This window comes from Oreochromis niloticus, linkage group LG10 (assembly GCF_001858045.2).
Source record: "Oreochromis niloticus isolate F11D_XX linkage group LG10, O_niloticus_UMD_NMBU, whole genome shotgun sequence".
In the NCBI taxonomy this organism is placed as follows: domain Eukaryota; kingdom Metazoa; phylum Chordata; class Actinopteri; order Cichliformes; family Cichlidae; genus Oreochromis; species Oreochromis niloticus.
The window spans coordinates 9,403,138-9,430,780 of record NC_031975.2 but is presented as its reverse complement, the minus strand read 5'-3'; the positions used below and the strand labels follow the sequence as shown (position 1 = coordinate 9,430,780).

General features: G+C 41.3%; 2 protein-coding genes across 3 annotated transcripts in view; one reads left to right on the top strand and one right to left on the bottom strand.

Annotated features, from left to right (window-relative positions):
• The window catches only part of lhfpl7 (LHFPL tetraspan subfamily member 7), a 111,355-nt gene extending 88,379 nt beyond the window's left edge, over nucleotides 1-22,976 (top strand). The window contains exon 3 of the mRNA XM_005471960.4: nucleotides 20,573-22,976. Within this exon, the coding sequence (XP_005472017.1) occupies nucleotides 20,573-20,799 (227 nt within the window). The 3' untranslated portion in view covers nucleotides 20,800-22,976. The remainder of the gene's footprint in view (nucleotides 1-20,572) is intronic.
• A 179-nt stretch (nucleotides 22,977-23,155) lies between these two features.
• On the bottom strand, nucleotides 23,156-26,860 carry spata22 (spermatogenesis associated 22). Of its 2 annotated transcripts, none has more exons than XM_005471959.4 (7): nucleotides 26,728-26,860; nucleotides 25,801-25,938; nucleotides 25,395-25,584; nucleotides 24,724-25,093; nucleotides 24,491-24,611; nucleotides 24,291-24,388; nucleotides 23,156-23,596 (listed from the first exon to the last, which is right to left on the bottom strand). In XM_005471959.4, the coding sequence occupies exons 1-7, from the start codon at nucleotides 26,831-26,833 to the stop codon at nucleotides 23,405-23,407; spliced, it is 1,215 nt and encodes a 404-aa protein (XP_005472016.1). In that variant the 5' UTR covers nucleotides 26,834-26,860; the 3' UTR covers nucleotides 23,156-23,404. The 2 variants fall into 2 exon arrangements, with proteins under 2 accessions (XP_005472016.1, XP_003450483.1); XM_003450435.5 differs by lacking the exon at nucleotides 26,728-26,860 and adding an exon at nucleotides 26,198-26,645.
• Between the last annotated feature and the right edge of the window lie 783 nt (nucleotides 26,861-27,643).

Below are 27,643 nucleotides of genomic sequence, written 5' to 3'. Positions count from 1 at the left end.
CACAGTGAGCGGCTTTACAGATGGTTTTATGGTGATATTTAGCTCACACATTCATCACGCCCTGCTGTCGAGATCTTTAAATGCAGGTCCGCATATTCAATTTGTTTTTGCTGTTCAATCAATGGCAGCGCCGACAGGGTCTTTCACCTCTGATGCACCAGCCCTGCAACACCTCCATGTGTTCCCGCAAAATTACACCATCATTACAGACTAAGCACACACACACTCACACACACACTGGTTTCCAAACTCAATAAACTAATCACACACCCAGTACTAGCCAAATGGACATCAATACGCCACAATCGCAAATGTCAACGCTAATGAATGTAAATGTATTCAGTGTAAACTTGCACACACGAGTTGAACTGTTGCAGGGGAGACGGGTGAAACAGCGATCCAAGGAAATGTACTGTAGCTCGACCAGACCTCATCCTCCTCTTTCCCCCTCAGGTCCGGCTCACCGAGGTTGACCTTGACCTTTCTGTGGCAAAACAACAACAAGAACAAAAAAAAAGAACCCCTCTTTTGGGGAGACTTTATAATTTTGTCTCAGTAGATTTCTGTTCTCTTTTCTAAGTATACAGATAATTTTCTACGCATACACAGTCTCAGCACATCACCTCTCATTAACCAAGATGGGCACCAAATTCAGCTGCTTAATTATCCCAAAACAGAGAGAGGAGAAAATCGCTAATGACAGGCAGTATGATTGACATTACAACCGAGCACGGTCAGAAGCTGCTTGTCTCCTGCACATGTATATCTGTGTGAGCTAAACCCATTCTTTGAAACACAAAGTGTTGCTGAGCAAAATCTGGACCACATATGGCTATATTCTTGTAAACACCAGACACTTGCATTCTAATTAACCCTCAAAATTGCATGAACTGGAGGCCACAGTTTGTGTGGGCGTGCTGGGCCAGCGCTATGAAAGAGAAACCTTATCGTGGTCTCATTGCTGGGACCTGAAGCGTAGAAGGAGACATCTGATAGGCTGACTGTACTTGCTGCCACGAGGTTCCTCTGAGGCTGTGCTGCTTCGTATCAGCTCTGAGGAGGGACGGTGATGGTCTCATTGCCACTTTTTTTTTTTTTGAGGGGGGGGGGTAATGGCTAATTAGGCATTTCATGACTAAAGCTGCATGGCTATTCTCATTACATGCTACTCAGTACTCCCAGAGTGCTGCAGCATTATGCTGAGGACAGGGAGCGGCCTCAGTTTCCAGCGTCTGTGGCTGTAAATTCTCTAGATTTTTTAACACTAACTGCATTAACTGTTTATTCATAGCTTTTGGCTTTATTGGAGTGATAAAAACAACATCCCCCACCCCATGCTATGTAGATGTTTATTTGATTGTTCAAAGTCGTTTCTCCCTGACTTGATAGACGTCCCTATAGATGTTTCTGTCAGCTTAAGTCCTCACCAAGGCCCTGGGTCATTAAAGTGGTGTCTGTCAAACACCCTCCAAATTAGACACAGCATCATTTCATTCAAAGGGACAGTGTGTGTGTGTTGTGTGTGTGAGAGAGAGAAATTGGTTGGGGTGTGGGGTTTTTGTGCTGTTGCTTAGTGATAAAGCCGTTAATAGAGTAGCCATTGAAGATGTTAACCAGTCTTTATGCTGCCTGAACCTCCAGTTATCAGGATAATTTGACACTGGAGAACACATCACAGTGTTTATGTGAAATTGGGATTGTTGCGTGCATACATGTGTGCGTGTGGAGGTGGAAACAATGCATTGCTTTTTTTTGGTTTGCTGTGCCCCTGTGTTTAAACAAAGGGGTTTTTGTTCCAGACATGCACGAGATGCTCTCGGAGTGTTTGTGCACAGTTAAAGATAAGTGCTGATTTAAAGTCGTAATAACAAGGACAACAAGGGCCGTCCCCTGTTATTGTAGCGTGGCCAGTCAGTTTCACACCTGGCTTTGTCTTCCGTGTATTCATCCTTTGTACAGATGGTGCGACAATGAAGTGGCCCTGTGTCTCCGTTTGATTACTGCCTCTCCAAAATAAAGGCGAACGCTTTAGAAACCTTTTATTTGTTTGTTTTCCCCACATTGTGAAGTTTTGTGACAGGAGATAAAGTTGTACTTGCTCGTTGTGTGCAAGGTTGCTGAAGTCTTACATACTTGCATTAAAATAATCTTTTCTCACACAACTTATACATAATGGCTGTGGTTGAAATTCAGAGAAGACTGTGTGCATATGAGTCTCTGGGCACCTTGCAGGAAATCAAGCTGTGACACTTGTGCAGCATGTTTACACTGCATCAGCAGTCAGAGATAACAGCTCTGTTTACGCTGCCCAGGCTGCCTCGCCATTCTCCCGTGATAACACTTAATAGTTGCACACAAGTGTGGGGACACCTCGCTGTGTCAATTGAGAGGCAACTAGTGGATATATGCATTCAGCTGCAAAAGGGCAGCCCAGCTATACTGCAGTTTGAATGGGTTTGCAATTGAAACCAAACCCTGGAAAGTAAGAAGGACTCAGGTATGTCGTGTCGAGTGCTGGAGGTGTAGGGCTAACGTGATGTTCTGCAGTCGGTTTGATCTTCTGCATTATACTCCACACATAAACCGCCAGGCTACTGCCCACCCAGTTCACCTCTGTGACCTCATACACCAGAGTGTGATGATGAGTTCCTGTGCTGCTCCTGATAAATTGCTCAGTAAGGCCGGCCTGGAACTGCAGAAATTGCATCCGTCTCCACAGCAGATATACTAGCCAGTGCAGCTTATTGGTTAGCGGTGGGGGGAGGTGCTGTGTGTTATATAGCGTTTTATCCAGATTTGTATTCTTCTCCGACAGAAACACTCGAGAACCAGTGCCAAGATCAGAAGAAACTAGAATACAAATAAATGAAATGGTTCATGAAAGATTAAAGAAAATAACACAGTGTGAGCCCTGGCTCAGCAGTAGGATAAACTGAACCATGCACAAACCACACAAACTGGATTGAGCGGCTCAGGAGTCGGTGCCACACTGGTTCACCAGCTGCAATTCTTGGTATCCTTAACCCAGAGAAAAAAAAAATACCACTTGGATTCCTTTTCTTGTACTTATCCTGTCATGGGGTCTGTTGTCACCATTACCCAGTTATTACACTCTTCTGTCATCTCACAGTGAGTCCACTCCAAATATCAGCATGTTGTGATAGCTGTGATCGATGGACAGTCAACATGTCTGTGTGTGTTTTCAGGGGAGGCGCTGTTCAAACTGGCTTTTGGAAGAAAAAAAGAACGTGCAGTGCAGATCAGAAGACGGAAACTGATGATAAACAGTTTGCAGTTATACTACTGGAGAACCTTGTGTATGTGTGTGTGTGTACAGCACTGTGCCATAAATAATTCACATGTCAATCACTTTTGTGAATCATTAACCGAAGCTGCATGTCGGGGGTTTTAGCCTGAAATAATTTCTCCTCCTTTTTTGCTTTCCGGAGTTGCCTCCATCTCTGAATACTTTGTTCAACGTCTTTCAAGCTGTCAGTTTTGGCGCGATGGAGGCTCAGAGGGCGAGACAATAAGTATGTGTGATTAAGCCCCAGAGTCACGCCTCAGTGGACCGAGGTCACTCTCTGACCCTGACCACTGAAGCCCTGCATGTGTGTGTGTGCGACGGGGAGAAAGACGAAGCATTAAATAAAGGAGAGTGCGACAGACTGGTATTACCAAGGCTCTGCTCCCAAGAAGGGTCAAATGTCGCCCAGCCACACACAGGCCAGTCTGTGTGTGTGTGTGTGTGTGTGTGTGACTGTGTGTGTGTGTGAGAGCCGCTGAGCCACCGCTGTTCTGACTGCTTTCACCGAGTAACCAAGGAAATGCTCTCACCGCATTAGCGCTCCTCTCCCTCGTGTCTCAGTGGTCGTCTTGATTACCTCTCTGGTCATCCTTGTTACCTTCATTTACAGATCTGAAAGCGTGTGATCGATTGAAGGAGAGATGGGAGGCATTTATCCGCACTGCGAGGGTGGAGGTAAATTTTTGATTGGCTCCACAGATCAAAGAGAATATGTGGGTGATTAAAGAGCAGGATGAGCTCTCTTCCTTTCAGCAACAAACTTCAGAAGACCAAAGAGATGATGCAGGGTGAGGCTGAGGGGGAACTGCTAAAAGTCACTTATCCACTAAAATGGACAGCACTTAAAGAGATGTCATTAAAACATGTGTGTGTGCACCTGTCTGTCTCAGTCGTTGCTGACAGAGCGAGGCAGGGCTCATTAAAAATGTAAGAGATGCAAAAGCAAACGGTTTTAAGGTTGAAGTGTGAAAGGCACCTAAATTCTCAGTGTGATGCAGTGTGTGCAAATGCAATCATTTTAGCGCTCCGTGTATCTTGTGTCATCGCTTCTAAAGTGAAAATATTAGAACTTGTGGTATTAAAGAAGGTGAATAATTTATACGCGTATTTCATGGTTACTAATGGGTTGTAGAAAAGTCATTCCCACAATGACTGCTTATATAGTATGCGAAGAGCATGTGAATGGGAACCAGTAAATTACTGTTTACAAGTCAATTTAAATGCATTGCTTTGAGGGAGTAATCAAGTGTGGGCCCAGCTGCAGACATCATAGAAGATAGAATGGCAACAGTGGCAAAAATGTAATGTATACAGCAGCTCAGAGAGAGGAGGTCCGAAACATAAAACCAAAAGTCCAAATCCAGGTACAAAGGAGCCAGACCGGGGAGACAAACTGAGACATGAGGGAGTCACAACAGTGATCTGACAGACTGAGGGAGAACACAGGAATAAGAAGTGAACTCAGTCGACATGAAGGAGTGGGGAAAAAACGAAAACAAAGGATGGACAGAAAGCCACAAGAGGAAATAACGTTCGAAATGAAACAGGAAGTGACTGAAAGGAGAATGAAGAGTAAACACACAGGAACAGATGGGGAAGTCACTGAGGAAAGGAACAAAGATAGAAAAATCCAAAGGAAGATAAAACTGACTACAAAGACCATGAAACAGAGATTTAGTAAAAAAGAAGAAACAATTAGATCTTAAACTTCAGAGGAAGTGACACTTAAATGAGTCTAAATCAGACTGGAATACTGATAGCGTAACCCCGAGTATGTGCTGCACCTAATAGGGTCTGTCTCCCCTTGTAAACTGCTAAGCTGTTAATACATTTGTATTTATGCACTTTGCGTAATTGAGCCTTTTGTAAAACATGCTCAAACTCTCAAACAGATACTGGCCTCCTCTAATGGAATAAATGCTTGATCCACAGTGTGATTAATGCTTCTTTCTTTAAAAAAAAAAATTCTTTTTTTAAATTTGAGCACTGAGGATATTACATAGTCATAAACATTACAAAGTATACCTTCTCATTGTCTCTTTTCTTTTCCTTTTGTCCCCTTATACCCTAATATTTCTTACAAACTATTTCACAGGAACAAGGCATGTAGAAGTTACAGTTAGCAATACAGCAGTGTTTGCCTAATGCTTCTTCTTATTGAATATACAGAACTTTTAGCAACGTTTCTGATTGGTCAGCACGATCCAGACACGAACCAGACAATTTTGAGTTTTTCAAAAAGGTTAATTTAACTCGATGTAGATGCTTCTGCATCTGCATCGTTCTGAAACACTGGCAATCACTACATACTGCATATGGTAGATGTTAAACTGCTGAGCTTCAGATTAGAGGAAAACTACACAGGATCATTATTTATTATTTTTTTATGAACACAGACTTTCCTTGCCTGTTTTTTCTGAAATATTTCAAGTAACTGTACTGTCTTTTACACAAAGACCCAATTGTGGAATCTGAGCACTACTTCCAGTGTTGATTTTTCTTACCTGTTCCTAACATTAAGTGACTAAATCTGGTGATTAAAGCTCCCACAAAATCAGATCTTTGCTTCCGCAACCCTGTAAGCCACCAGAAAACACTTTAGATATTACTAATCATTTGTTATCAAGAACTTGCACAATTTCCTTTGTGCAACATTTTTAAAAAAAACTGAAAGAGGCAAGCAGGAATGGTAGACTAATGAAAAGACAGAGGAAGGAACTACAGAGCGAAAGGAAAAAGCCCATCTAATCTAAAGGCTTCATCTGTGGCAGGCTGCTGTGGTGCTCCATCTCTTGTAATGAACTTGATCCCAGAGATCTGCTGATCAAATGGTCTCCAGCCAGTGGCACTCCAATTTGAGAGACCAGCCAACAGTGGAGGACACAGCCATTACAACTGACTTTTTATTTTTAAGAAGACAGCCCACAAAATACCATTTGCAGAGTATTAAGAAGAAAAATCCTTTTGTTCTCGTTCCCATGGGCCTCTGTGAATTTCAACACTTGTGAAAAAAAGACTCTTGATGCAACTCTGAAATGTGAGAAATTGTAACATGCACAAGGCTGAAAAGCATAGTCTGTTTACTCGGTTGGAAATCCACAACAAACAAAGACATTCTACTCCTAATAAGACGCATTCAAGCAAGGATAAGCTTAGTGGGGGGCTACTGAGACACGCAACACACACAAAGAAAGCTGTTAGGATCCCTGGGCAGTTGTAGAGACTTTCTGCTGGAATGTGACATCCAACCCTCTTTAAAATCCTGTCTGTTATATCTGCTGCACATGTCTGAAATCAAATACGTCTGTAGAAGTTAACAATTATGGAAAGGCATCCTTTTCTTTGACTTTAACTTTTCAATAGTTTGTCAAATTTTCAGGTATTTTTTATGAATCCTGTCTGATGTGGATCACCTGTTGTGCCTCGTCTATGCCTTAGCTGTTTGTTATTCCTGACCGACAAACATGCACGAATACACAGACACATCTAAGCCTGCTCCAGGTCCTCCCACTTGGTACACTGTGGTGAAGGCTGAAGGTAATGGTTTCCATTTTTCCTTAATGCCAGTGGGTCAGGGAGGGATGGCAGGCCAGCGCTTCATTACAGCAGCACAGCAGGGTCCCCGTGTCTCCTGTAGGGATTCATTATGTTGCTGCCGCCCCATCAAACACACCCAGCTGCATCCTGCGCTCTTCATAAAGGTTTCTATATATCGTCAGATAATGATCACCCAGGACGGTGCCATGGAGCAGGACATGGGCCTCCTCTGTGCTGCGAGGCTGACACTTCCTTTGAAGAAAGCATCCTGCCTCAGCTGTGTGCACAGGCGGCATCGGCCTCGAAGCTGAGCCTAACTGAACTTTTTGTTTTAAATACAAAAACAAGCACAAATCAGTATATTTTAGAGCTTTGCAACCAGCTATGTTTCACTCAGTAAGTCTCTGCACACCAAGGCCAAACATAGATTGTGCAGACACAGCTTCCACAGCCGACATACCACCTGCTAAACAGACAGCGCTGTGCTTTCACTGATCCTCAGAACAGAAAGTATTTTCATCACTGTAAAAGCCCCTTAGTATTGCATAAAATAGCCAGTAGTAGTTAAAACGCATTTTAAGCACATCAGGTCCATTTTTTCCCCTTTTCACTTCTTTTCTATTGAAATAGAGCAACAAAAGGAGAGAGGTGCATGCAGTAACACAAACACACACACACAGATCATACACAGGAGCACCCATCTATTACTTCCACGTGCAGAATCCACAAGCAACACAAAGAGGCTATATTTCAAAACGCACACACTAACTGATTAATGGCAGCTCATAAATAGTAACTGGGCCCAGGTGCAGGGCTCTTGATTTTCTTTTGTCTACAGCATCCTTGTGCACATCACATTCATACTGATCCACTTTCTCTTTTCGGCTCCTTAATAAACCGCGCGCTGCCAAGGCAACACTTTTAAAAAACTGACTGTGGATGCAACATTAATTTACACAACAAAGGTGAATTCCTGTGGCACTTTCTTTTTTTAAAATTCACTTTTTCTCACTTGGGTTGCGGGGTCGTCTGTGCATAGAGTGAGCTCTCTAACCCCAGGACGTAGGAAAAGTCATTTAAAATACATTCTGCTATTTGAAAAATGTGTGCAGCAGTCAATTGGAAAATAAGTACTCTTTTCGTACTCCACCTAATGAATTCATGCATTTTGCACTTTTCATTATACCTGTGGTGTTCTGTGGGGGGGTTGTGAGTTCTAAAATGTAGTCTGACAAAAATGGGCTGGATGCGTGTTTATGTAAAAATATACTACACGTTTATTCAACGAGATCAAGTGAATGAATACAAGCTTTTGTTAAGAAGTACAGTAAAATTAAACGACTGTCCTTGATGATGCTTAGTGGTGAGGTTTGAATAGATACACCGGCACAGTCATCCAACTACAATAGATATACATCCTTTTTTTAAAATTTGTAGTTGTTTTTTAATCTCTTTGTGGTGATTTTTGTCTATGTATTATGGTTTTGCATCTCTTTTGTTATTTTACCTTTCTTTGCATGTATTTATCTCGTTGCTCTATGTGTTTTTTTTTGCATCGCTGTGACACTTTCTGTGCCTTTGCTTTCTCTTTCTTTTTCTTGGTTTTGCATCACATCAAGTTGGTTTTTTTTTGTTTTTTTTTTTTTACTTTTGACCCTCTTTTTCTTGGTTTTGCATCACTTTACATTGAGCTGTTTTGTTTTTTGTTTTTTTGATTTTTTAACTTTTGGCCCTCTTTTGGTTGTTTTGCATCTCTCTGTTGTCATTTTCTGTCTTTGTAGTTTTGTTTCTTTGTAGATGTTTTGTGTCCCTTTGTTGTCATTTTCTGTCTTCATCAGTTTGTTTTACTTCTCTTTGTTGTTGTTTTGTCTCTCTGTGAGCGTTTTTCTTCTCTCTGATGTTTTCTCTTTTTAGTTGTCTTCCTTTTTGTTTTTTGCATCACTTTATGTTTAGTTCTTTTGTTTCTTAGTAATTTTGTCTCTAGTCTTGGTTGTTTTGCATCTCTCTGTTGTGATTTTGTGTCTCTGTAGTTGTTTTGTAGTTGTGTGTGTTTGTAGTAATTTTGTAGGAGTTGTGTGATTCCCCTGAACCCCAACAGATGGCCCCGCCCCTCCCTGAACCTGGTTCTGTCAGAGGTTTCTTCCTGTTAAAAGAGAGTTTTTCCTCCCCACTGTCGCCAAATGCTTACTCATAGGGGGTTGGGAGATTGTTGGGGTTTTCTCTGTATGGTTGTAGGGTCTTTATCTTACAGTATAAACTGCTTTGAGGCCACTGTTGTTGTGATTTGGTGAGATATAAAATTCTATTGAATTTTCTGTCTGCATCTGTTTGCTTTACCTCTCTTTCTAGTTGTTTTGTCTATCTGTCAGTCTTTCGCATATCTGATGGTTTTCTGTGTCTTTGTGTCTTTTGTCTTTCTTTTTGTTGTTTTGCATCTCTTTACATTTAGCTGTTTTGGTTGTTTTGCTTCTCTCTGTTTTCATTATGTCTCTTTTTAGCTAATTTGTTTCCATGTGTTTGTTTTGTCTCTCTATGTGATTGTTTTGCATCTCTCTGCTGACATTTTCTATGTCTTTGTAGTTCTTCTCTGTGCATCTAGCTGTTTAGTTTCTTTGTTATTTTGTCTCTGTGGTTGTTTTGTGTGTCTCGTCTGTTTTGTTCTGTTGCGGTCACGTACAGTTGACCTGGTTTCACAGTTGGTAACTGAAAACTTTATTTTTACAAATGGCATTCAAGTCATTGTGGGGTGTTGTGTTCAACCTTTCATTTTATCACCGTGGCCCACAGACGTGAACTGTGGCTTGACAGCTGAGCTGGCTATGCAGTGTACCTACTAATGTCACAGGGTCATTCTAGCATTCACCGCTGACATTCACTGTAGAACCTGAGGCAGTTACTGAGCCCAGGAGACGTCTCGCTTAGGACTTAGAGACTGTCAACACGATCACTGGGTTAATGTCAGACACACAGGCATATACATACGCACGCACACATACAGACATCACCTTCAACAGCCTAGCGCAGGGACAGAGCTTCAGCTTTCATTAGATAGCCCATTGTTTCTTATATGACTTATTCCTCCTGTTAAACACAACCTTTCATAGTTGATTAATGTCTTCAATCCAATCACCACTTTATCTCTTGCATTATTATTATTTATTTTCCCCACCACACTCTTGAGGTACTTTGTCTGCTGTGCATACTCAATCTGCAAGGTGGCATGGATGGATTGAGCGACAGATTACGTTTGGTTAGCTCATCCGCTGACATGGCCCCATGTGCGCCGTGGGTTGCCACATAACAGATAAGGAAGTCAAGGACAAGCAATTTGTCTGACGTATAAATTCATTTGCCACATAAAAAAATAGATGGCAATATGGAAATGGAAGTAATTAAGATGATAGATTGGGTGCAGTGTGTGAGATTCGTGTGTCATCGCTACAGTGCTCCCAGGATGGAGATTCGCAGTCATAAGCATGAGTTCAAATGGTTCAGCATGCACTGGGAGCTCAGAGACACATGCTGGAAATGGTCTTTGTTTGGAGGCTGTGGAAGAAATTGCTGCCCGGCTGTCTGTTTTGTTTGTTTTTTGTTTTTTTACATTTGATTCTTTCTTTGTTGGCTTTAATTTACTTTATCCTCATTTTGCAAAACTTAACAGCAATGGTGCTTTTTCCCTCCAGTTATTCAGGCACTAATGTGTTTTATGCAGACATTTGATTCATCTTTACTACTAAGACGAATCAAGCCTCTCAAAAAATAGTTCTTTGTTTTCAGAAGTATGTCTATTTGCTTTCTCAAGGAACAGATAATTATAGGGCTGTCCTGAATACCATTTACCGGGCTCAGGGGGTTTGGTGGTAATCAACAGCAAATTTTCTAACCACCAGATTGGCTGACAAATGCTTTATTTTGAATTTTACATGTTCGCTCAGAGAGAAAGACGTAAGACATGTATCCTCCTTTTTGTCTCACTGCTGGTTCAGAGGAAGAAATAAAAATCACAACCATGTTTTTTGACAAGTTTGTACACAAATGAGGAATTGTGTGCGATGTGCTTTTAAGAGTTCAGTTGTAAAGCAGTACTGTCCAGATTTTTGGGGGGTTTTGCTATTCTTCTTTTAATAAAAATAAAAATGGCTAAGTGGCTATGAAATTTATCACTAATACTTGTGACAAAGTTGGCAACAGTGAGGTGATTACTGCTGTGAGTGAGAGGAATGTGAGACACCCACACTGAATTATGTTTTCACATTCAAAATAACAACAACAAATTTCTACAGCAATCCCAAAATTGAAAATAAACTACAACAAAAAGAAAAAATACCTGAAATGATGCAATATTTGACACGACCCCCATAAATGCGCGTGTGCACAACTAATCCTCCTGATCTAAAAGCTTAGACTTCAGATCACTCTCACTTGGTTTCAGACAGCTTTGTCCTACTATTGGCCTGCAGGATGTCAGCAAGACAGGGCCTCGTGTGCTTATCTCAGGCACACACCTGCTGTTTAGACCTTCTGTTTGTGATAGGCAACCAATCACAAACAGAGGAGGGGTTCTAAAATAGCTTTCAGAGGATTAACTGAAGGGCTGCACCAAGGCCCAGTATAAGATAAGAATTGTTAATACAGATTATGAATAACAGTTCATAGAGTTAGGTTAAGTTGTGTTTCTAAATTGACCATAGGTGTGAATGTGAGTCTGAATGGTTGCTTGTCTTTCTATATTAGCTCTGCGACAGACTGGCGGCCTGTTCAGGGTGTACCCCGACTCCCGCCCCATGACAGCTGCGATAGGTTCCAGCCCCTTTGCAACCCTAAATTAGATAAGTGAAGAAAGTGGATGGATGGATGGATGGATGGATGGATGGATGGATGGAAATACACATAATGCCCACATTTAAGCCAGAGTGACCAGATGGACTGGCAACCCGTGACCCTAAGTTGGGTAACCTCTTAAGAAAATGGATGGATAGAAGATAGTATCAATACAAAGCAGTGATGTCTTATATTTAATGCGATGCACAGAATCCTACAGATATTGAAAGCGTCACCTAATCATCTAACATTATCTCCAAGTTGCATAATGCTTGAACATGTCAGAATCTTTAAGTCTCTATGAGTTCCAACAAAATATTTACATGCCCAGATACATTGCGGTTAGAGGGCTTGAACCACCTCTGCAGTCTCGAGCTCGCAGCAGAGACTGAATGACTCAGTGATAAAGAGCCCCATTACTGGGCTGGGATTGACCAGTACACAGGCAGGCCTGCTCACTCTAAAGATAGCAGAAGCTATTTTATTGCCCAGCTAATCTCTCCCAACTCCCTGTATTTTATTTCCTCGTCTGCTTTCTCTTCCTTTGTGCTCCCACTGTTTTTTTCTCTTTGTACAGCTCTCAAGGTCAACAGGTTTTTGCCTCCAGTGACAATTGTAGACTATTTCCAGTGAAAATGGTTTAGTTTGCTCTTTAAAAACTCTCTTTCACACGTACTCTGACAGGTATATCTCCTCAAGACATTCAAAGAGAGATTTGTCTCACCTCTGTGTGGCAACCAAAAATCAAGCTGTACCCAGCGAACCGATTCCCTTCCCCTACTTGTGTTTTAATCATTTTTTGTGAAAAGTGGCAGCTTTTGGTTTTAAAGGTGCCATTTGCTTTCTTCTGGCTTCATTTTGTTCTGGGTGTTGCCTCTGAGTAAATCACAGGTCTAGCTGAAAATGTCCCTTCCATCACTGCATCCCTTTATTCCTTCCCCTTCTTTGTGAACTATAATTCTTTTCTGCTTAAACAAAATAAAGTTTTAAACCAACCACTCATCTCTTCTTCAGTCACTGCCCTCTTTTCCTCTCTCTCTGAACCTGTTTCAGAAACATTTATTAGGGAATTGCGTTTTACTCGCCGCTCTGATCACCTTAAGCCAAACGTTTCAAGATATGTAGGTAGTTGGAGGAACATCATTAGCATAATTTCCCAGAGGCTCACCGAGCTTAATTATCAACGTGGCTGTGTGCAGACTAGAGCACAGCTCATCACATTAGGATGGAGTCCCTGCTGTTTATGCCCACGCTTCGCCAGGTCCCAGCTGACTACCTGGAGATTCATTGCTGGCACAGTTCGACTTCCAACAACTCCCAAACTTTCATCTGCCACGCTACGATTCGTCACCTTGAGCGCACCGAGGGGGCAAAATAATGGAGAAGACTTCATGCACGTTTAGATTAGAGTGTACGTAACGCTGTGGTGGAGCATCTGTGGTAGTCTGTATACGCTACCATATATAATTTCAACTCAAAGTGCAATGAGACAAAAGAAGTGGACCCAAGTGCAGATAAAATGGAAATTGATTGGCAGAGAGGTTAAGTGGTAAAAGAGTACTTTAATTACTCACAGAAAGAAAATAAAGACAATTTCTCAAAGAGCATTTTGTACATTCTCTCAAATCTGTTCATATAGTTTAGGCAATCTTCTTCCTGGAATGAGTCCATTTAGAAGTCCCCATATTGATACTATGGTTATTATTCTGAATATTGAGGTAATAAAGTGTATAATTCTCTCACGGATAAATTAATAAACTGTGGAAATGCACAGGAAGAATCTGCATTTCTGCAAACAGACCAATCACAGTAGTTGCAGCCTGCGTCAACAACACATGTAGTTAGAGTTTTAGGAAGGAGCACATGTTATGTCGTAGGCCTTCAGAGGGTTTTGTGGCAATGTAGATTTCCCAGCTGAGAAAAAGAATCTTGTGCAGAGTTTTGGTTTAAAATTGTTTGGAAGAGCCACATTTTCACTGATTCTTTTATTAACAGCAGGGTTTAAGTGTGATAAAGATCCTCTGCTGGGGCAATATGTTTTGTATGTGCAGGCTGTTAAGCTGTACCTTACTAGAACCACTGAATAAAGCACTGCATTGTCAGGGGAATGCATGTGTATTAATCTGGTGATTTAGAAAATGTATCAAATGTTGTTATACTTGATTCTAATCTGCTGCTAAATATCTTTTACACTGCTGGAACTGCAGTTACTAGAAAACAGAGCACATGTAAAGAATACCCATTTAATAAATCTAATTAATTTCACTTTGAGCTGCTGACAAATTAAACCATTTTCCACATCTTCTTTATTGATGAAATAGGAGATGTGGGCTATGGCTGTGGGACAGTTACATGTTACAATGTATCCAGTGTAAAGTTTCCGATCTGTAACGTGCACCGCCACCTTAGAAAGAAGCAGCAGCACTGAGAGCACACTCAGCGATAAAACAGTTTACTTGAAATCTTAATTTTACCGCTCTGTGCCATTTTCTGCAGCATTGATCTCTTGTCGTTTTTGCTACAGTGTTGCATTTCACATTTATGTTTTTTATGTTCTTTATACATTTTTATCATCATCATCAGCCAATAACTTCTCTGATTGGAGCCAGCGTCACTTATAGGGATCAATGCATGCAAAAGAGGAGTCACGTGACCTGCAAAGCGTCCATTTTTATGTGAGCGCACACACGACCTGAAGCAGAAAGCCCTGCTTAACAGAGAAAGTTGTTAACTGTCGCTGTAAGACCAGCTAATGCCAGCTAATGCAATGAAAGCCTCACTGTGGTGAACTTGTTTGGTAGTACAGCTCTAAGAAGTAAGGATTACAATAAACACAGATCAACAGGAAGGCCATGACACACCACACTCTGCTCTCTGTGGTTTCTCTTTAATGCACAGTCACATCCATGTGTTCGACAGCCCTCTACTTCCTTTTGGGAGAGGAAAAGTGTGTCCTCTGTGTGTGAGAGAGAATAGAAATTATCTATCCCCATCTCTATTCTCCTGTAAATAGGGGGGGAAATGGAAATACTCCTTGTGTGCGGCTAGTGAAAAGGCAATTTCCTAGAGATGCGCCACACTTCTGCACTGCCCTTTGTTAAGCTTTTATTGTGGGACACACAGCCAATACAAACTGCGCCTACATTATCCCGCTTATACTGATATTTTCGTACATGCTAACAACTATAGATAATAGTATATACTCTGCATAAGGGTGTGTATGTGGGTCACAGTGTTTACTGGTCTGGGCTGTTGCTTGTATATCAGTATTTCATTTACATCAGTATGCCTGATCACATCTGGGCTGCTGTTTCTACATGGGACCAGACAGAGATCATCTCATTCTTTCTAATGATGGAAAACTGTAAACAGAAAAGAGGGAGAAATACGATGACCACCGCAGGAGGGGAAAGTACTACAGCACCAGTTCTAATCTTTTTCTGCCACTAGACAAACAAATGAGAGGTGTATCAGCAAATCAAGATTCTTTTTTAATCCACATTCCTAATTTTCCCACAACTTTACTTGGAAAAAAAATTCAAACTATGACAAAAATGAAAAATGTCTCCTTTTCCCCTCTTTTCTCCTCTTTTCTTGCAAGTTAATGTGACATCAAACAGGCCTGTGGGCATGCGAGGCCACACTCTTAATGTGTGACTTCTTTCATGTGTCTTTTGAAGTGAACAGTAGCGCCAGATAACGTCCCGGTTTGGACAGCAGCCAGATAAGAAGTTTCTTTAGGGAAGCGGGAGAGGAAGAGGAAGCAGCGGGTGCTGGTGACACCCAAAGGTGCCTGCGTGACTCTGTGCTACCTCTGTTAATGCTTTTGTATTTACACGTCTGACTGCCCTCGTCCCGCTGGAGCGGGTGGTCTCCACCTGACTGCCTGTCTGGCTTGTAGGTCAGAGAAGATAAGGAGGACATTAGTCTATTCTAATGTATTCCATTTCCTCTTTACTGGCTGAGAGGCTTGAATCCACATTGTATAGCCTGGCTTAGCCTTCTTTTTTTAACTGCCAGTGTCTTGTTCTTGCTCATTTCTTATTAGAAAACAATTTAAAGTGCCTGTCTTCTGGAGAAGTGCACGCTAAGACAGCATGTTAGTGAACTAAGCTGATGACTGCACATATCCCCTTTGATCTTTACGTAATTGCAACAATTCTGTGTATATAGACAGTGAATCACAACTTCAGTACAATGTTACTGCTGACCAGGTTTTACTGCACTCCTACTGCAGACAGACGTCTCTCCGTCTGGGCCCGGGTGAGAACAATCACTGCACATAATATATTCTATTTTATGTCGTTTTTTGCCAGAGGGAACATGCACGTGACACCGTAGAGCCACCCATTTCCTGTTGTGTTTAATTCAGCCCTTCCCATTGCTAATAAAGTTATGACAGTAAGCAAACAGTGGCAATGCAGTTTGATCCAAAGCACAGACCTTTGTATTGTAATGAAAAGGACTTTGAAGTCACAGAGCTGGATTTTTATTAGCTGTATCTTGGGAAGAATAAAATTGAATAATGCTACATTAGATGCAGTGTGTATGAATGTCTGGGACTACAGCATATTGGATTTTTCTGACATTTTCTGACAATAGTAGATTTCGTATTTCATCTGCTGAACTCGGGCATCCACGCGTAAATATGGCATATGAACTAAGCCAGTGATTTCTGTGTTAGGGGTCTGTGATGAAACTGATTCAGTGTCACGCTTGGGTGCCAGGTTATCACACACCTTCCTGCCTCACAATCCCATTCAATCTCTTTCTCTCATTCGCACCGCTGTGAACCTGTTTCACCGTCCCTGGGAGCAGCTTTCCATTTCTCGCTACACCACTGAGAAAGAGATTCAAGGTTAATTTAGTTCATTTAGTTGGTAGAAGCTATACCGAATCTTTGTACGGCAGTACAATACTTTCTGATCTGTTTTATTTAATTTTGTTTCCCTCCTCTGCTACCTTTGCCGTAGACACACACACACACAAACCTTCATAGGAAAAAAAAGAAGAACGCACATAAAGGTATTTGCTGTTTATTAGTCGACACAAAGGCCTCCGCAGCCTTGCAGCTACCTGTGAAACCAGGCCAGATTTCAGGAACAATGAAGTGTAGTGCTCTGCGATGCTTCTGGCTGCTTTGGCTTCTCCTAATCGTTATTTTACTCCCTCTCTCTGAATTCTGCACCCACTTCAAAGCTAATGAATTGAAGAGTCAGGCAAGTTGGCAGTCATGAGAAACAGAACGCACTGAGTTTTCCAAGGACACTTTTTCCTTTCGTTCTTCTTTTTTTTTTTAAAGAAAAGACAAATATGAGTGCAAGTATTCTAAAGGGCAGCATTATGAATAGAAAAAATAATAAGCACTGGTTTGGTGCGAAGTACCTGCTTCTAACCAAATATCAGATTTGAGTGTTTGGGGTTTTTTTTCCGTTACTTTGAAATAAGACAAAGGTCTAATTGGTTAAAGTGAATGCAGCGAGTGGGAGTTTTGCCATCTTACCCTTTAAAGTTTGTCGTCGTCTTCTTTTGAGTCTCTCTGGAACGTTTGCAATGAAACTGGGACACATTAGTGACTTGAAGCCCTTCCACTATTCACTGTCTCATCATCTCTGAGTTATTATGATAGCCTCGCATACTCAGCAGCACTCATCTGATTGGGACTGACGCACTCTCTCCACGCCTCTTCACTCTTATTCCTCTCCCTGGGAAAGAAGGCCTGGCTAAGCCGGTCTTTCCATGCCATCTTCTGCTCCGACAAATGCTGACTGTGGGTTGATTGTGAACAGTCAAGGAGGTGAATGAAGTTGGCCTTTTACAGCTCAAGGGCAACATTGCACAACTCATTAAAATCCCTGTATCTGAGCTAAAATAACAAGAGAGTTTTCAGTTTTCTGCTTTTATGCGATTGCTTTTTGTTACTTTATTATACCAGCAGCTCAGAGGTGTTCAGTTTGCCACGTTAAGGAGGCTTACTAGTTGTGCATGCAATGAAAATGTTCGGCCTCTTTGCAAGCCATCATGGTGTCATGTCAGCTTCTTATATCACACTGTCCATTCCTCATAGGATTAGACCACTGAGGCGTGTAAGACCCCTTTGAAATTAAGCTCTTCCACGCTGCAGTGGAATCTAAAAGATTGTGTAATTTTTCTTACACAGGCCTGATTAGTCCACATTATTCACCCTGTGTAGAGTTCAGTCCATGCAGTTGGGCTAGAAATGAATTAAAACAAAGAATTAAACAGTGATGCTGCTTTCAATGCATCCCATTCTTCTTCACTGACAAAAACCTGCTGCCTATAATACCCACAATGCAACTAGTGGGGTGAGAGATTTTGGTGTGTGTTGGCAGCAAATTTAGCTCTAAGCCTCTAAGCTCTAAGAAGCTCACTTATGTCCAAGGTACGAGTTGAGGAAGCTTTGTATCCTCTCAGTTTCCAGCTTTTTCCAGCTCTTGTTTTTACATATGGAGTCGTAAAGCTGTACACAGACTTTGATGTGTAAAATTGCTGGAAGCCCTTCTTAAGATGTTCTCTTTGCTTTAGATTTAAAGGACAAATTAATTCATTTTTAGTTATTCTCTGAATTAAGTTGCTTTTTTCTTTTGGCAGATTTTTTCCTCCCTCATTAAAAACTCGCAGAGATGGAGTCAGCCCAGGCTGCAGCTTATCTGATCCAGACACTTAGCCGCATTCTGTCCTGGACTGATTGATAAAATCCAGCCCTCATTCTGCTCACCTGATAGTTACTCGACGCTGCTTCCTGGATTTCATTCCTGTGAAATGCAGGCAGTGCTGTTGTTCACGTACCCACCCTGGCTTTGTGTCCAGGTTTGCTCTGAATGCCATCATTTTCAGCGCTGTAGAGAAGCGGCCTTGGGTTGCAAACACACACGTGTGTGTCTTTGTGTTTCTTCCACAAAAGCTGAGAATACTTTGATAAAGAAGGTCATTAAAGTGTCATTAGCTTTGAGGTGTCGAGCCCCCACAGATAAAACACGGGGACACACGGGGAGCTGGGACAGCTGAGCTCCGAGAGAGAGGGAGGACGGGATGCTTGACAAACCACACTCAGGAGATAGCTCGCCTTGACCCGTTCATGCTCCCTTCTTTGTGTTTCCTTCTCATCGTTCTGATGTTTTTTTGTTGTTTTTTTTTCTCCACAACAGTCATTCCCAGAGTCCCCAGTGTGCAACTAGAGCATCACTGCAAGCTTCCTCCCTCCTCATCCTTGTTGACGGCAACTGTTTGCTGCCCACACAAAGCATCGATTTGATACTCATACAGCTCCTGCATTGTAGCTCTCATATGAGCATTGTTTCCCACTGACCATGAAATTGCTGCCCTTGAAAGCAGAAAAACTGACATCTCCTAAAATCAATATGGCATAATAAAAGAGATGTTTGCTGTAGTTTTCTAGAAAGCTACCCACTTCCAGAAATCCAAGCTTTTCCTGTAACCCAGTGCTCCAAACCTGAAACAACTATGACACCTGGAATTGTAATGGAAATGCAGTGGGCACTCAGAATGACTAAGAGCAGCAGTGATAGCCTGTAGCGCAGTCGATAACTGCTTGGCAGCACGAGCTAGGAGACTTGACTCAATTTGTAAAAGTGAGCCACTCTCTGGCTGCATTGCTGCCGAGGATAGTGTCGCCGGAAAGCTGACCATCACAAAAGTGCAGAAGGAGACGGTTTTGTTTATTAAAGAGCGCCACAGCTTTACAGCAAGGAATGCAAATTGATCTAAGGACACGTGAATCATTTCCCACTGGAAGGTTTGGTCAATTACAGGTCATCTGTGCTTTTGTTGTTCAATACATTAAAAGCTCTGTTCTGCCACTGTTGGACTTTTAAAGCTGTCCAAGCTCATGATTCAGTTTTATATATGCAGCATATGGCAACAAATCAAAAATCTTACTGCAAATGGAGGCACTTCAGCACTGATGAAGTAGCTAAATTGCACACTTGAATCACAGAGAGACTGTTTCTGTAAAATCTCTACTGCCACCAAGTGGTTCCCATTTGGCATACAAGTGCACAAACAATACAATACCATGTGCAGCCACTGGGATGTGAGAAACAAATAGCTATTCTATCAATCCATCCATTTTCTTCCTCAAACCAGTTCAGGGTTGAACAGAGCCATAGAGCGAAAGGTGTGGTACACCCTGGACAGGTTGCCAGTCTGTTGCAGGGCTAAATCTTTTTCTTAGTGAGATTTAATTCATAAAATCTTTCCTACATTTTTATACTTAAGTAGTTTTGCATGACTAACAGTTAAAAATCATCCTCAATGTTAAAATAATCAAAATAATCTGACTGAGAGGGACTGTAGTTAGTCTGAGTCAGACCACAGTTGAAGACCGGTTGCCTCCTAACAGGTGAAATATACAGTTGCTTGCAATCAAAAGTGATCATCACCCAGAGGTTGAGGGTGTTGTGGCATCTGGACACTTAAAATTCTGGTGTGTCTGAGCCAAAAGTGGGCCATGCAGTAAAACGTTTGCAAATCGCTGCTCTGAACTGAAGGTTTGATCAGCAGGTGGGTGGGGCTTCTGCGTGCACCTGAACTGACCATGTTGGTGACATGCATACTTGCCAACTCCACACAAAGCCAAGAGTGGGAAAACCATCTGAAACAAAGTGTTTAGAGCAGTCTGAAGCCTGAGCTTTCACCTAACAGGGATGAAATGTACATATGCTGACCTCATTATTTGAATCTGCATTTACCAACAGTGTGTGCATGACAGAAAATAAGGAAAAGCACAGCAGGTCCCCTTTAAAATTGAAAACATTCATAGATCGGCATGCTTTTCATATGCATTTGTGTTAAATCTTTGCTCCACAAGTCTTCATAAGGCAGTGTACACTGTCTCACGCGTTTTGTCCTGTATCTTCTTTGCAGTGTTCATCATGGCGACCGGACTGCTGGTGTACCCTTTCGGCCTGAACTCCACACTGGTCCGGTCCTTCTGCGGAGACTCTGACATCTACTACGCTGGCGAGTGCCAGATCGGCTGGGGCTACATGCTGGCTATAGTGGGAGTCATGCTCACCGTCTTCTTGCCCTTTTTTGCTAAATATGCACCGAAGGAGCAGCTGTCCCCTACCCCGCTGCCCACGCTCTTATAGTTATGTCTTGTTTTTCTTCTCCTCTTCCTGACGACCCTCTCTAATCTGGGCTTAATGTCACACAAAGATACCTGCATCGTGGTTCTTTTGTTTGTTGTTTTTTTGTTTTAAAGACGATGCTGCTTGGGAAGCCCCCTCTGAGCAAGAACTAAAGCTGACGGCAGAAACAAGAAAACAAACCGTCTTCCTGCGTCTCTTCGTTATTAATCCAGTCAATTTAAATGGGACGTTTTCCGCTGTAACAATACTCTGCGGTTACGATTAGTGTTTTCCAGTTTGATACATCTGTCTTCTTCCTGGCAGGTTTGGAGATGAAGCAGTCAGAAGACGCAAAGACTGATGAAACTGAGAAAATGACTGCAAACATAACAAATATGAAAAATGTTAGGATTTCCTTTCCTTTCTTTTTTTATGATAAGAAACAAGTCAGCGTACAGTATGTAACATTCCAACGCAGACTGGAAGCATGAAAATAAGTGGCGGTATAACTCAAGCAATCGAATAATATTTCACTAGGAGGTTTTCAGAAACATTAAACTTTGAAAACAGAGCCAACGTGATCAATCAAGTGAAAAAAATCCACACGTCAGGACCTGCGTGTCTGGCTGAGGTGTTGAGACTGTAAATACGTTGTGGATTTAACTGAGCTGATGTTTGAGCTTTCAGAACAACACTTTAATGAGAGAACGCTGGCGCTTTGAAGGATTTTTTTTTCTCCTCAGACTTTTTCTGCCTCCCGGTTTTTATGACCAGGCTAGCGAACCAGTGGGTGTCGAGGAGACGTCACAGCTTTCAAAGACATCGCTTTTTAGTAGCTGCCGCAAAGAACGGGACAAAACACACAGCACCAGACCTGCTGTGAGGACGAATGGAAAACTGTCTCTTCAAACAGGCGACTCGTGATGACTAATGAGTAGTTGTTTCAGAATGGTGTTGTGAGAAAAAAAAAAAAAAAGATAAGATACTGCATCCCTTTTTGTCAGTGGTTTTACCCCCAGATCTATTTCGTGTAATGTAACTCGCTCGTTTTGTTCCGTCTTACAACACACAAAAACTAAAACATTTTAATTCAGGAACAAAATGATTGCAAAAGGCAGGGCCGTGCAGGAATTGTCTCTAAAGATACATGATAAGATGGGCTTCGTCAACGGTGGGACTGATCTAGATTTTAAACATGATCTGACCAACTTGTGCCTTTTAACATAACCAAGACGAGTGTTTAATACGATTATCAGGTAATCATCTTTTTTCTGCTGAAAAATGTTGGATCCTGTTGTCTGATGTTATTTCTTATTCTAATTTTTTCCCCCTCACAGCGTTACTCCTGTACTTGATGCAGTATGATCTCATTAACTTGAGAAAATGTTCTGGTGGAAAAAAAAAGATGTCACTGAATCCTTGGAGATAATAAGAGAGAGAAGAGGGAGGGGAGGAAAAAAAGGAAAAGCAATGTACTTATGCCCTGAGACGTTTTTGCCAATTATCTGGAAGTGATAAATCACTTGAATTGCTGTATTAAGAGGTTGTGACATGCAGCTAACAGATTAATTCCTGGCATCCTTGTATTATGTGATTTAAAAGAAATTTTGAGTGGTGGAGGAGGGAGCTGTACAAACTGAACTTTGGTTATCTCTGCAGAGCTCATGTGAAAACGTGGCTTAAAATAATTCCCTCCCTTAAATAAGCTAATGTGTTGGTGTGTTTTCATCAATCCATTCCTCCTTTTAAGCGTTGGCACCATTTCTGTCATGTTGCAAGGACATTTCTCCCCATCCTGTCCCCGTACACTGCCAGTTTCATCAAGCTAGACTCCCTTTTCTAGTGGGTGTTTGTGCGTATTCGTGTTTAATATTGGGTTGGAGTTTGATAATGGTTTCAACTTTTAAAATAATTCCCAAATTTGGGTTCCCATAAAGACATGTCCTGACATGAAGAAAATTACTGTGATTTTGTTGCCATATTCAAAAGATCAGGAGCGATCTGTTGGTATTGTATTGGACCTTATACTGTGCTCGACTGTGTGGGAATGACTGGCGTGACTGCACTGGACTTATTCCCCTCTTTGTTGAACCGTTGTGTGTAAAGTCTCAGCACTGGTGAAACTGTTTTTGCTAGAGTAGAATTTCTTGTTTTTTTCCATTGTGATGTTTGACTGTAAATAAACTAACTGTACTTGATATCACATGTTATTCCTAACTGCCCCGTTTTTCAAAGATATATTTTGAGATATTACCTCATCATGTCTGCTTTTACCTGAATTAACCTCTAAACAATGTTCTGCTGTTTTGTGAATTTTCTTTGTAATAAAAATATTTCGTAAGTTATAAAAAAAAATAAGAGAGGTTTTACTTTCCGGTTAGGTTTTGGTTAAATTATTTATTTTTATTTAGGGATAAACGCAAAACAACATGAACACAAGCATGAGCTCAGCTGTTATAAAATACAAGTGAATGGAAACAGCACCCTCTACAGGTCAAAAACATCAACAGTTTAAGTGTTAAAACTACTTGGGTTTCCAGCTAAAACCAATTAGACAACACAACACTGAGCTTGGCTCCTGTGTACACCCGAACACTGGTATGCTCTGCAGCTGCTGCTTTTCTGCTCAGACTTCACTGAGTGATTTGACCAGCAAACGCATTTCTGCATCACAGGCTTTGACAGCTTCCTGAGCATTTCTCAGCTCTGAAGGCAGAGCCGGCCTCACAGACACACACATCAGGACATCTTTGCTGCGGTCATAGTTACCCACACACCGATGGACCTGGCCTCGGATCAGGCGGGGCAGTACCTGCTCCTGTTGGACCAGAATCAAAAATGAGTCGGTGCTGTTTTATTTTTGGCAATAGTTTAAACATTTCAAACTGGTTTCAGCACATGTAGAAGCCTTTGTAAAGATTATGTACTTGTATGCACTTTTTTGAAAAAGAAAGAAACCTCTTTCATTTCTAAGATTTTTATATATCTGATCCGTATTAGATCCTAAAATTAGATAAATCCAACCCCAGATAAAAAGTAACACTTGACATATTACATTTTTTGATGAAGACTAAGATCAAATGCAGAAGTGGTTTGTGGAAAGTGCACCAATACTGTTTCAAAGGAATTAAGAGTGTAAGTAGCAGCCAGTGCTGATAATCAAATGGATTTGATCAATGGATCATCAGTAAGCGAGAGCAGACGTTTTGGCAGTTTGCAGGTTTGTCCATTCAGATGTGTGTTGCCACACGGCGGAGAGACATCAGCAGTGATCTTAGAGAAACAATTGTTGCTGCCCATCAATCTGTGAAGGGTCATAAGGTCATTTCCAGACAGTCCACCATCACATAGTGAGAAAGATTCAGTTAGTATGTTAAATGTTAAAGTTGCAGTTATTGAACTGACCGTGAAAGAGGCTTTCTTTTCCTTTTCTGTATTATAAACCATACTGTCCCTGTAAAACTCATTTTACATTCAAGCCACATTTGTTTGAATTTTTTTCCCCGACTCACATTTTCATAAAAGACACACTGCACAACCTCCTTCCCATCTCTCAGGAGGAAGTTCTTTGCTCCGTAGCGACCAACTGTGACCGCAGAGTCTAGAGTAGCTGAGGGGGAAGTGAAGCCTGTCAGATTAATGGTGTTTTTCTTCAAAAAAAAAAACAAAAAAAAACTAGTGAGAGTACAGCTGGGACAACAAATCAGCTCACCGAATATCTCAAATAAATAAGGCACTTTGTCTTTAAACTGACTCCAGTGCCTCATGCCATCAATAACTGCAGTCAGGATCCTCAGTGAGTGCTCGGTGGCTGGTTTCACTGGAAATGCTGCCTGCTCAACACACACAAATGTTGCATGGTTCGGCAAAAGTGCATTAAACATTAATTGCAACTTGTGGCTACCTATCATAAACATATCATTTATTTTTTGTATAAATTTCTACCTGAGTTGGAGTTGGTCGTACAGTGTTTTGTGGATTTGAGCTTGTTTTAACCTCAAAAGGGGATCTCAGTGGCTCAAAGCTGTTTGTAAATTTCCAGGCGTTCTTCTGTGGCTCCGGAGCATTAGCAGACTGCCTCCTGGGTGGTGGAACTGGAGGAGGAAGAGCTCTAGACTGCTGGGAATACTGATGCGGGGAACTGGATGTTCCATAAGATGACTTCCGACCCATCTGAGATAACCCTGTATGGGGCACTGGCTGGCTTTGTCCACTCTCGCTGCCGCGAGGGCCTTGATATTTGCTCTGTCTGAAATTGATGACAGAGCTGGAATCCTGCTGTCCCAGTGCGTTGCTGGGTTGTCTCATCACTGAGCTGAAATGAAAGCCCAGCATTCAACAAACAGTAGTCCTGTGACATGCTTTAAACTTTTAAAAAGATAACATCTGAATTTCTTTGGTCTCTGTCAACTAGGCACTAATTTAAGTGCCACAGCTTAAACAAGAACTTTGAAGTGCAATGATAATATCCATGGTTATGAAAACTTTTCCACATGTCATTATCACAGACCAATTCATCAAGTTAAATACCATGTGGGTATATTTTAGCAGTTTACATACATGAGCTATAAGAAAAGAGAGAAGCTACAGTGTAACCAATGATCAGTTAAAGACACCTTTTCTCTTTAGCTTTGTATGGATGAGGTATGGGTCCATAGGCTCTAGTTGAAGGGGTAGGTCCAGGGGCAGGTCTGTTGCTGCCATACTGCTGGGCTGGAGCAGCCTGTGAGTTGCTTTGTCTGTTCCACTGTTGGCTTTGAGGGACACCAGAAGGGGAACCTGAGGCCTGGTAACACCCAAAGGCACCTAAAGAAAAGGTCAATTCTCACAGGTAAACTATCACAACAAACAACAACTTCTGTCTGTAGATGTGACGGGTTATATAAATGACTTTACAATGCTAACCAATATTCTAAAAACATGTAAAGTCAAGCATACCTAAAAGTATGTTTAATTTTTCTGTGGATACACTGACATCTAGTGTCAGAAATAAAGCAGAAGCTTAGAAAATGAACAGTTCACCTGCTGGGTTGTGAGATATGGCTGAGCCGGTGTTTGGTGTGTACTCGCTGTGAGAAAAGAATTCATTCTCAGAGGGAAGAGCGGTCAAAGGAACCCTGTTTCGTTTCTTCTGGTTAAAGAGCGGCACAGAGAGGCAGCCTGGAGAAAACGGCAGAGGAAAGACCAGTGAACGAACCACAGCGCAACATGATGCTTAATGACACCACATACTCACTGACTGTTCATTATTTAACCTATTTAACTCCTCATGTACAAATAAACTCCACAGCTTGCCACATTTATCCACACACAAAGGCTCTATCACACAACCTGGCTGGAGTCAAAGAAATCAATGACTATGAGGTGGAGATGAATACACTGGTGTGCAGACTGTGAAGTTATTTATTTTTTTACCAACCTGATGTAGGCCTGGCCGCCTGGTTTTCCTGTCTCTTCATTGTACTTGCTTAGTTTGCAGTTTATTTAACTGGCAGGACTTTTTTAGCAGGGAAAACAAAGGTAAAAGAAAAAGACTATACGCTTGGTTTTCTGTGTAGTGCTGGAGGTTAACTAACTTGGAAAGTAGTAAGCTAAGCTAATTTATCTTGCTCTGGCTCACTAGCTAATAAGCTAGCTGTAATTTTTAGACATGTCATACAGTTACTGCCTGAAAGTTCAAAGTGTCGTGCTTTTACAGAACCAACCCATTTTCTGTGAACATCTTACATAAATGACCAGGTCGTTGTTGGTGAAAACTTGACAAAGTATTACAAAAAACTAAGACAACGGAAGTTAAAATTCAGCACCTCTGAAAGCGCCAAAACTTCGCGGTGACAGGTGATGCCTTCACGGTCTATAAGCAAGCTTGGACTTTGTAAACGCAGCCTCGAAATAACGGCTGGTCAAAAAATAATTACCGTGACATCTATATTTTTTGTGAGCTATTACCTTTTGTTTGTGATGTTTTTTGATCATCTGCTTTTGGCTGTTCTCTTATACACAAGAGGTCGCCACAGTGGATGGATCCACATATTTCATTTACACCGAATGTCATTTCCGATGCAACCCTCCCAGGGATTTGTATCCCTCCTTAAACCGGGAATATTTCTTGTGTTAAGCACTGCGGTCCTTTTTGGCAATATTGTATTCAAAATGATTATACATACAGTAGCTGTGGTCAGAATTTTAAATGCAATCAGGAAAGGTCATGAATGTCATGGTAATTTGTGGTTTTTAATCATTTCTTTGAACTGTTCTTTTTCCAGCATCTCTCTTTTAATGACTTTAAAAAGTTTTAAGTTCTAATTTATTTGGGATTTTTTTCTAATACACACTGGGTCAAATGTATACATACAGGCTCAAATACAAGAATACACCCACCCCAATATGGGTGAAACGTTTGATAGCTGTCATCAAGCATCTGTCATAATTCTGGCTGAATTTTTAACCATAATTCTTGGGATAATTGGTAGAATTTGTTAAATTAATTAAATTTAAAGTCATTAAAGATGTATGTAGTGCAATAATTCCACTCTGGAAAAACAGTTCAAAGAAATCATTAAACGTGCAAAACTATTATCACATTCATGAGTGTATCTTCCGACCACAACTGCACATGACATAATTTTAAAATTCCAGGTTAAAAATAATTCTAATAAAAGCAGGTGATATTTTAATTGTTATTGTTTGACCGTCGCCTGATGCACATGTTATGTGTTATTATACCCATAATTATAAATAATAATATAATGATAAATTAGAACATTTGCAGCAATGATTAAAAAGCAAACTTTTTCTGTTATGTTTCGCTTCAGAAGCTTCAAAAGTTCACATTTATGCACTATAATTCTTGTCAATCATTAAC